This window comes from Anopheles merus, chromosome 3R, assembly GCF_017562075.2.
Source record: "Anopheles merus strain MAF chromosome 3R, AmerM5.1, whole genome shotgun sequence".
NCBI classification, from domain to species: domain Eukaryota; kingdom Metazoa; phylum Arthropoda; class Insecta; order Diptera; family Culicidae; genus Anopheles; species Anopheles merus.
This window is the reverse complement of record NC_054084.1, coordinates 16,927,424-16,938,099: the sequence shown is the minus strand read 5'-3', so window position 1 is coordinate 16,938,099 and position 10,676 is coordinate 16,927,424. Positions and strand designations below refer to the sequence as shown.

General features: G+C 42.7%; 1 protein-coding gene across 6 annotated transcripts; it reads left to right on the top strand.

The window, feature by feature from the left end:
- The first annotated feature begins 514 nt into the window (after positions 1-514).
- On the top strand, positions 515-10,618 carry LOC121596304. 6 transcript variants are annotated; one of them, XM_041921125.1, is made up of 9 exons: positions 515-781; positions 5,042-5,316; positions 5,517-5,528; positions 6,996-7,074; positions 7,164-7,278; positions 7,359-7,590; positions 7,778-8,142; positions 9,523-9,850; positions 9,914-10,618. In XM_041921125.1, exons 2-9 carry the CDS (start codon positions 5,206-5,208, stop codon positions 10,136-10,138), a joined length of 1,467 nt encoding a protein of 488 aa, XP_041777059.1. In that variant the 5' UTR covers positions 515-781; positions 5,042-5,205; the 3' UTR covers positions 10,139-10,618. The 6 variants fall into 6 exon arrangements, with proteins under 6 accessions (XP_041777059.1, XP_041777063.1, XP_041777062.1 ...); XM_041921129.1 differs by having other exon boundaries at positions 515-795; positions 7,359-7,557; positions 7,931-8,142; XM_041921128.1 differs by having other exon boundaries at positions 515-795; positions 7,931-8,142.
- The last annotated feature ends 58 nt before the right edge of the window (positions 10,619-10,676 follow it).

The following is a 10,676-nucleotide window of genomic DNA, read 5'->3' as shown; positions in this document are numbered from 1 at the left end:
TACCGACCCGATCGGCCCCCGCACCACTGACACACACACACACAAACTCCCAAACGCTGACACCACGAGACATGCCATTGCGCGCCAGCTTAGAGATGCGCGAAAATAAACCAACAAGCGAGAGAAGTTGCGCAAAGAGCGCAACCGAACGTAGGTACCGGTTTGCTGTATACACGATTGCATGTAAGCATAACATCCGGAGAGTGACAGTTCTCGCTTAGTTAAATGTCATCAACGTATTGTTTGCGTTAGAAATGGATTTGAACTAATAGGTTTCTTTGGCCATGTAGAATTAATTGATTGAATGATTTCATTTCGGAGTTCTGGTAGTCGCTTCACACGCACTACTACCAAACCCCTGTCCAAGCACTCTCTTGGTTCAATTCGCGACACCTACATACAGCTTGCAGTACCACGGAAGAACCACGTTCTAAGAGCATACACGCAAGAGAGCGAGAGAGCACACGGTGACATCGGATCGAAGCTGGCGGCCACCTTCGACGGCCTGAGATCGGAACGGACCGGCTCAGAAACTCGACACCACTCCGACACGATACACACACATTCTGTTCCGAACTAAAAGAAAAAATAAACCCAAACCCCAAATCCGCTACCTCACGACCGTGTACGTGTATGCGTGCGTGCGTGTGTGTGTGTGTTTACGCGAACGCGCGCCCATCCCTGTCCGATCAGCTTGCTGAGATTGCCCGTGCAGTGAAGTGAAGAAAAAAAACGAATGTGAGAAGGAAAACCCCATGATCCTGTAGGAAAAAGGGTACATGTGAGTAATGCTAGGTAAGCGTGAAAGTACTTCCCGCTAGTGAGTGACGTGTACAGTTAAAATGGATTATTACGTGATAATTCATTTAATTGGTGTAAAATATTCGAAGAATTTTCCCAATAAGATCTAACCCGATCTTATAAGAGAAAGTGTGTGACTTATGGTGACAACTCATGAGCAACCAGGCGCACGCATACCGTCACTCCCCGCAGTGTTTGCTAATGGTTCTAGAATGCGCACGGGATAGAAGTGAATAATTCCATACGGCCATCATTTACCGTGTTTGCAATCGAGGCCAATCATGAGTATTCCCCGTACAGTGAGTGACACGATCATCGTGTGTGATATGAATCAAACGCGTGCGGCTGTTGCTGCTACTACCGCCATCACACATATAAATGTGATAAAGTGCATTGGTGTTGTGCTGAATTCTTTCCGAGCGAAACCATACCAACCTTATCATTCGTATCTAACCAAATAATTAAACACACAAAAGAAGACACCCTGTTGCACCGCGCTGTTCGAAGATGAGATAAAGATTGCAGCTCGAATTCGCGAGGGCGCCTCGTGGTGTGTGTGTGTGTGTGTGTGTGGGTCCACTTTATTTAAACGAACCATTTTCTTCCACCTCCTGGTGACGCACCTAGTATCTCAGCAGAAACGAAAACATCTAAGCCAAAACATACATACCAGCCAGCAGTGTACTACACGGGCGGCACGGTTAGTCGCTAATAATAAACCCTACACACCGTTGACGCCCGGCACGGACGGTTCGCGGGCGCGCGTGTGTATGCATACCAGTGCGATCCGCGCACGTACTTGCTCCATCCGCATACTGTCAGGGAGCTGCGTACCATAGGGGCAAACGTGTCGGTTTAACCGTCGAAACCGTCTCATTGCGCTGTGGTTTGTTTAGAAGTTTTCCTTTCGTTTCTTTCTTAAATCTGATCTGTGTTTTTCGGGCTGCGTAAATCGATAAAGTCGGTACACTGATTCATCAAAACAGCGGCAGCGTACACGCGCGCGGCTTAAACAGCCCTGCCTCCACCCGGGTCAACCCCTGTTGCATTCGTCTCACCCACATGCACACTCACACACACACACTTATTTGTGCGGACAGACTGGCAGCCCCGATCAGCTGCTGGCAAAATGCGGTGATGTCATCCGGTTGAGCTGGTGTTCGTAGCGGACGCCTCTGGTGCACACGACCAGATCTCTGCGAGATCTTGCGCCGTTCTTGAAGCCGTTCGGAGCAAACGGACGCGCGCGCGAGAGCATGTGGATGCGTTGAAAAGAGTGGATTTAATTAAGATCAACGCTTCTCATCACCCCTGCACAGTGCTTGTCAGTGGTTTTTGTGGTCTCGGTTTCGGTACTAGGAGAGTTTGAAGATTAGAAGCGAAACAACAGTGATATAAAGCGTGTTTTTACTCTTTATTGAAGCAGTTGCATCGTTGCACGATCCAGCCATATCTGTGTGTCGTTTCCACTGCACTCTCTGTGTGCTAGGGATGTAAGCTAGTGAGTTTCCGTTCCGAAAGGTTGTAAAGCTGGGTACGAGTAAACAAACCCGTCTCGGAAGTGATCCACCGCTCCGGGGAAAGGTTGTTGTGGGAATGTATCTCGAGTCCACCCGGTGCATCAAAGGGAAGATTAAGATGAATGTTTTGTTATGACAGCTCCAGATGCAACTCCAAGCGATGGATTAGCCTGGTTTAAGAAGATTGAAAGCGATTAGATTACCACGTGCGAGAGATAAGTAACGTTTAGCGTGGGGGTTAATTGAGTTTTGAACGAATGAGGAACTTGATGTGCAATCAACGGTGGAGTAATTTTCTTTCGGTTTATTTCCAATAGTGATGAGATTATTTTCGTGGAAATGAAATCAGTTACTAGTTCAGTCCATATGGATTTTATGACACCTTTTGGCTAATATTCTACGCTCAAGTGGATTGTTCTTCGGGCTTTTAAATTTATGATGGTCTCGTTCATAGCAATTTTAGCCATCTGGTCGCAGTTTATAGTAAAAGTTATTCAAACAATCAACAAAATTTCTTAACAAATGGAAATGATCCTTAGGCTGGACACTTATTCTCTTGCCTAGACCATGGTCCTAAAGTTCAGGATGAATCTGTTTTTATGATCGTGTTTGTTTGATCGTACATTTTAGGTTACTACTTAGTCGCTCAACTGATCTTAACATGTGTTGGAGTGCAATGTTTAACATACGATCCGCAAGAGCAACGTTATGACGTTATTGTGATGACACACAACAATTCTTCAGTGGATCTATTCTAGTTATTTCTGGTAAATCGTTCGGTTCAATCTGCTGTTGACAGGAGAGATCTGAATTTACGGTTCAGGGACATATGGAAGCAGTTTATAAGGAATATTCTCCCCAATGTCTACACAGAACCCATCCTTAGTTCACTGGTGTTCCTTAAAATACCATTCAAAGTGTTTCATCGTTCCTTACACAAATTACCTTTTTTGCAAATTGTACTAAAGGTCTCGAAAATTCGCTTAATTCGTATACGCTTAACAGTCACATTATTTCCAATAAGTCAAGGCTTGTAAGATAGAATTGGTTGATTATAATAGAATTTTGTAGCAAGATTCTATTGATTTAAGGTCTAAACATAGACTATATCCTATTTAAATTGTTTATACTTCTAACTTTTAGTTCCTCTCCCAGTCTAGCATCAAGCTTTTACCCGTCGAAATCCCAGTGGCATTATCAATGTGTAGGGTCTTCTTTAGTGTCTTTCTGTTTGTTTAAAATAGTTTCTGAAATGTGAACTTATTGGAAAACCTTTTCCTTATCCAGTTGTTGGCTTAAGTTCCTCGTTTTTTTTTGTATTGCTGGTAGTGAGATAGATGCTTATATTGCATATGCATTTTAATTTGAGGCATCAACAATTTATTTTTTCCCAATTATAAAAAATAAGATGCTTTGTTTAAAATGATAAAATGATTTAAAATTCATATTGCTGCTAACTAATTGAACTGATATAGTAAAGAAGTAACTGCAGAAGTAGCTTTAAACCTCTTCATTCAAAGATATTTAAGCATTCACGCCAGAACGACAAAGCGCACGATAGCCTATGCAACACCATCCCACGCCAGTATGCAAATAAATCAAACAATGATATCGCGTCCATCGCAACCCACCAGATGAGGGTTTGCGACCTTTTTTCTGCGACTCGATCGCCTTGAATTTATTCAACATAACTTTCCTAACACCTACGAGCAGGTGAAAATGTTTACCAAACAGCTACCGATCGCCCAGCCCAAGCTGTACGCCAAATTACGTACGAATCGACCTTCAGCACCCGCTTCCCGTTTGCAGCGCGTCACCCTCAATGTACCTGATGCACTTGCATTTAATAACGCAACGGGTGCGAATTTAAACATCAACATCTGCCCACTTTTAAATGACAGACGGTGGGTTTTTTTTTCGGAGGGTCACAAACATTCAAGTTCACAAGTTTGAGGGAGAGAGGGAAATAAAGAGATAGAGACGAGAGTAATCATAGACTTGCTACCTTAACTTCGCACCTCACCCACATCCAACACACACACACACACACGCACGAAACTCGGTCTCTTGCGCATGAACGCACACCGGCGTAAACGTTAGACGCATCTCGCGATGTACTACGCCTGTGGCTATTCCGTTGCGCCTCGTCACAGCTACAGGAAGAAATCAGAAGAAATGTAAACGCACAACGGAGGCCCAGGCGCGATGTGCGAGAAGTGGTAGAGAATATTTTTGAATAATATTTATTTCTGTTTCCGGACGGCGAGCAACGTCGATGACGTAACGTGGTGCGATCGCGTGCAATAGAGCGTAGCGCAGGGTGTGGGTGCGCGCGCGCTCTACCACTGTTACCTAGACACAGTCGCCACGACCGGAAAGCACAGAAACTGTTTGATTTCGCCCGTATGTAAATCGTCTCCGTCACTTTGGTGTGCTTCACCCATAAGAGCATAGCATGACCGTACGGCTTGTACTAAGCATGAATAATAAACATGCAGATGGGTTAGGAATTTGCTTACGAATTGTCTTCCCTGCACACCATTCAACCGCTAAAGATGTTTAGATAAAGATCGATTGCTTAGTTAGGCGGTGTAAACAGGAAAATTTTATGATGCATTTTTTTAGATGTTCGACGAAATGATGTGAATTTCTGATTAATTTTAGTCTTAAGCAATTGTTATTACAACCAAGAATATAATTAAAATATGACATAATTTTAGCAAGTGCAACGATATAATGTGCCTTCCATCTGTTTAAATGCGCCACATTGGAATCAGTGAAGCAAAACAGTGCTGAAGAACACTACACTAAAGGAAACGCACCAAGAAAAGCCCCGATTTCTTCAAGCAACGCTGCCTCTGCCGTCAATCCACACCGTACAGAAATGGCCGAACAGAACGAAAATGCAGCGACGAAAAAGAGTGTCAAAATTCAGGACTACATTTCGCCGGGCATTTCGCGAGAACGAAGCTTCATACGCACATCGAACCAGCAGGTAAGAGGAAATGGGATACATGATAGTTTTAACCCCTCTTGTTGCTAATTAGCAAAACCTGTTGCTAAATCTCCGCCTTATGCGCATTTCAAACTATCTGTTCAACGTGTTAACTTTTCTTCTACCTTCCTTTCCATATTCGGTAAACGTTCTGCAATGTTTGGCAATAAAACAAATCAAACGCAAAATTGGCTCCCTAGCAATTTTTTGAGGTAATCGCAAATTATTAATACAGTTTGATTTAGTTTTCGTACGGGGGTTGGCTAAATTTTTCTTTGGTGTGCTTATGTTAACTAGTTTTCGATTGTGTTTATGAATGGAGATCACTTCGTTACATTCCAGATGCTTACATTCATTATTCCTTAACTAATCTTTCGATATGCATGTTTTTTTTTATTTCTGCCAACATTTAGAACGATAGACAATGTTCAATTTATGTTAAATATTAATGGTAGTTATAAATATTTTAGTTAAGAACCTCAAATGGCGATGAACTTTGGAGAATGCTTCGTGATGCCTCTTATTTAAGTTTATTTTAAAAGTGCTTGCTTTGCATTATCAATTATTAACAGTTTGTAGGATTTTGTGTTCTAGAATATCGTTTTATTATTTTATTAAAAACTTAAGTCAATCTATATAATATTTCGCTGTATTTATCATAAGATAGTTTGTGTCCACTTTAAATTCTCTTTTGTAACTTTAACCCCCGAGATACGACTGTATTTGGGACCGAACAAATGTCCCAAAGCTAGGCGTAAGTCGAAAAAGTCGAATGTCAAATATCTGTTAATATAATGTTTATAACCAAAGTTGAAGAATCGAAATCTAGAATATCGTGTATTTTATTTAAAGCAATGTTCGATAATGTATTAATTTTACTCCAAAAGTCTATTACATGATATAAATATTCAAGATTGGTTAGTTGGGGAATCTTTATAAATGTATATGTAACGGTTATCAGTAAGAAACAAAAACAAAATTACATGTATTTTTTCTAAATGACAGTAATACTTCAATATTTAATAGTTATTGACTTGATCAACGTATAATAGATCATACAGATACAGACCCTTTATTAAACTTTCAGAATAAAATATTGGCTTTCAAACATATATCCATGTTGTAAAGGAACTATTTAAAACAACGTGAAAATAATCAGTTATTAGAGACAAGTATTGGTAATTTAGAGGTAACATGAAGTAACAATGCTGAGAGAGAAAATACAATCTCTAATGATCTTCTGAGTTTTTGCCTTTCTGTAAAGAAACAATATTCATTGGAACCCAAATACATTGTAGCATGAGTTTAACAAATATGCCGAAAAAGCAAAACGCAAACAGCAAACAGCAAATAATTAAATTAATACGCATTTACTCCCAAGATTTGCCCGAGTATCGGACGCTTAGCTTGCAGCTCAAATCCCGTCCTGCACCGATGCTTAACACTGCCACTCACATGAACATTTCCAAGGCACGCTTGTTAGTATCCAATGAATAAGGTCATATAGCTCATGCTAATCATAACGATCTTAAATCATTCTCTAATCCTGTAAATCTCTGAATTAACTTAAAACAACAACTTCAAAACTTACTTACTGTCAGCAACGTTTGTTTGGATTGCCAAGTGAAATAGCCAAGTATAAAGTAAACTCAAAAATGTACTTCATACACATTTCGCAGATGAATAATAGCAACAAGCGGCGCAGTTTGGCATTCACCCAAAGTCAGGCCCATCAGCACGCCCAACAGCAACTGCGCGGTAAGTTTCAGTATGCATACGAAAAGTCAGGGTTTCAGCAAACATCTTACCCTTCTTTTGCTTTTCTTTCGTGCCCTTTCCCTGCCCAGAGGGCCGCCTGGATGGATTGGGGGCCATGAACAACAAGCTGAACGTGCACGCGCAGGAATTTCAAATGAATAATTTACCCCTAAACGATCATCGGTTTCCACTGCAAAGCTCAAGGTAAGAGTGTGGCTAGTTATCGTCAAAACTATTCTCCACCTTTGCTCACCGGTTCATTCACTCGCGCCCTTTCAATGCAGATCTCTCAACATCTACAGCAGCTCCCTGCAGCACTCGAAGTCCAGCGTCACGATGCCGCTGGGCAGCATGCCCGGCCGGCATCACGCACTGCAGCTGGGCAGCATCGGTAGTCCCGTCCCGAGGGGATCACTTATGATGCCCGCCCATGCGCCGCTCCATCACGTCGGGGTGCAGCTGCAACCGTCCCACATGCCGCTGGTAAATTCACCCTCTAGCAGCAACATACTGCACGTAAGTCCGCCGGGTACGAAGGTACGACAGGACGCATCCTTCCGCCCCCCGGGAGCCAACGCTCGCATTAGCTATCATTATTACCTGTGCCATCGCTTACTGTAAACGTATCCGTGTCTGGTGTCCTCTGCCTCGTTTCATGCACCGTCGCACCGTACCGTTACCCATCCCATCCCATCTGCGACAGTCCAGCGGACCACGCGTCAAGTTCGCGCCGGAACCGATGCTTCACGCACACGCACACAGCAGCAACACGCCTCATGCCGCCAACAGCAACAACGGTGCCGTTGGTGGCGGTGCCAACAGTAACAACACGCTACTGAATCTGGCCCCTTTGCAGCGCTCGAAGTCACTCTCGTCGGCAGACACGCTTACGCGCGGGTTGGCCAGTCTTGGGCTGGGCATCGGGTCGGAAGCGAACGATATCGGTATGTTCTCGCCGGAGGTGCAGACCGCCATTACCAAGGCCATCGAGGATCCGAACCAGCTGAATGCACGCTGCCTGATGGATCTGGCGGCACAGTTGCTGCACCGTGCCGTTGAAGGGCGCCGGTAAGTCTATCGATGGGTTACGGACAAGCGACGTGAATACAATTACAACATACGAAGGCATAAGGGTTGAAGCGGATTAGTATATTAGCGAGAGTACTATGCGATGAAATTAGTATGCTTACTTTAATATTTACTATTTCTATTCTTATTTTTTAAGATAGACCTTTCAAGCTTTTACGTGTTTTGGATGGTTCTTTAATCAATTGCCTATTGATTGTAGTCTATCAGTATTAAAATATGAAGTATTGTAATAAAATCAGTATTCTTCTGTATGAAGCTTCAGGAAGGCTGTTTATATAACACCATCAACAATTAAATTTAGGTCTAGAAACTTCTAGCAAATCTTCTACCTCATGAATACTTGAAAATGTAAGAATCTTGAATCGATCAAGTTTTAGTTTCTACATAATTCGATAATGTTCTTTGACACTGTAACAACCTAATGATTTAAGAATCTTTGTTATATGTTAATGATTTTTATTATCTTACAGATACAATAAACAGAAATTGACAAAGTAGGATGATCTAGTACGATATCTGCAAGGACTCAATGTGAAGAATAAACCATTCTTAGCACTAAACAAGCACGAAAAATATTTCTAAAATTTCTAAAATTCAAAAATATTTGCGGTCCTTACGTCCTTATGTCCCTGAATTCAGCTCGCTTCCTACAGTTTCTTGATCGTTGGAGGTTGACTTGTAAAGTTTTAAATCAAATTAATCAATAAGACTCCAATGGTTCACAAGTTTTTGAAAACTTTTCGATATCACGAATGAAGTACTTTTGATGTTCTTTAACACTCCATGCTACATTAATCATGGGGAACAATATAGGGCTCATAAATAGTTTCAAGCCGATTAATTGATTCCATTCTCTTGACTCTTGTAAAGTTCAAGTTATCAGAATGTATGGCAATTACTCGAATTCATGAGTGTTTCGTATTTACTGGTCATTAGTTTCATACTTTTTGTAATCAAATGTATCCTGAATCATGAATCCTTCCAGAGTTTCAGTTCCTTTCGTTCTGCAATACTTGATATTTTTGATTCTTTAAAGATCATTCATGATCAAATCCTAGTTTTGGATTCATTGCTTAATCGTGAGATTTTTTTTTGTATTTACTTATTCTTCTAATTTGGTATGACAATCTTCGACGATTTAAATCTACTCTAGTCACTAATAGTCATGCCCATGCGTTTGGGGTTTTTTTTTTCATATAATGCGGGACCTATGCGGGACCTAAACCTACACCGAACATGTGGTTAGGTTATACGATTTGAGCACTCTTCCACGAGAATGACCACCAACCAATATGCAATGGAATCATTCTGAAACACTATAGTACTCTTCGTAATAATATCCCCTTTTAATCCTTTCAGCTACTCCCTACCGATATCGCGTCTCTGCATTTCGATCATCGCGAAAGAGAAAAAGGAAACATTTCTGGAGGCACTGCTCAACACCTGCCGCCAGTGGTACCAGGAGCGGGACAAGGTACTGGGCGCGATGCAAAACTCAAAGAACCCATCCCGGCCCCGGTTCACCTCGTTCATGGCGTTCCTCACCGAGATGTTCTGCCAGCTGAAGCGGCGTCAGCTGCAGCTTCGCACCGAGTGTGACGGTGTACCGCCTCCGCTGGTACTGCTTACCGTGCTCGGCAAGTGCTGTGAGGATTGCGTTCAGCCTCCGGTTCGATCACTCTCAGAGGTAATGCTAGAGATCAAGAAGGAACTTCAGTGTATTTAATTTAACCTTGCACTTTATCCCTAGATCGAATGTTTGTTCTTCGTGCTGACCTGCATTGGACGCGACCTGGAGACTCATCTGCCCCAGCAGCTGGAGTCGTTGCTGGCCGGGGTACGCGATGCGTTCCTGAACTCGGCAGCCTCAGCACCGGCCATCCGGCGCACACTGTTGCAACTGATCGAGCTGCAGGCCTCCCATTGGCAGCTACCCGGAAACACGGTCCTGTATTACTATCCCTCTTCCAAGTAGCAACACCAACCAACACCATACCATACCACGGCCAACACAGAAGCCACTACGGTTCGGAGAGGATCGACCGATAACTGACGACCCAATGGCCCAACGGGTAAACGGGCTGATATGTACACTTCTTCTTTTTTTTGTGTTCATTTTGTTTCTTTTTTTTAATTTATTGATGGACTGCAAGTCTGGTAGCGCCACCTCACGGGGTGTAGGGCACGGCCGCTCGCCGTCGCGAACGAACAATACGAATCGAACGGAACCAAGCATCGATGGTACATTTCATTTGGAAACGGACGCTAAACAGGCACCACCGTGTGCCGTGTGCATGCGATCACTTTATTCGAAAACGTTCGAGCGAAAGATGGACAGAGAAGAAAAACAAACCTAACGAAGCGATCAGACTACATTCCATCAAAGCTGGTGAAAAAGTCACTGTAAAAGGAGTTCAACTCATGCTGATTTAACTAGATACACGCAAAAAATTAAGAAGAAATGAAATTTTTACCGCTAGCGACAAAAAAATAACGCTAAACGACGATCAGGG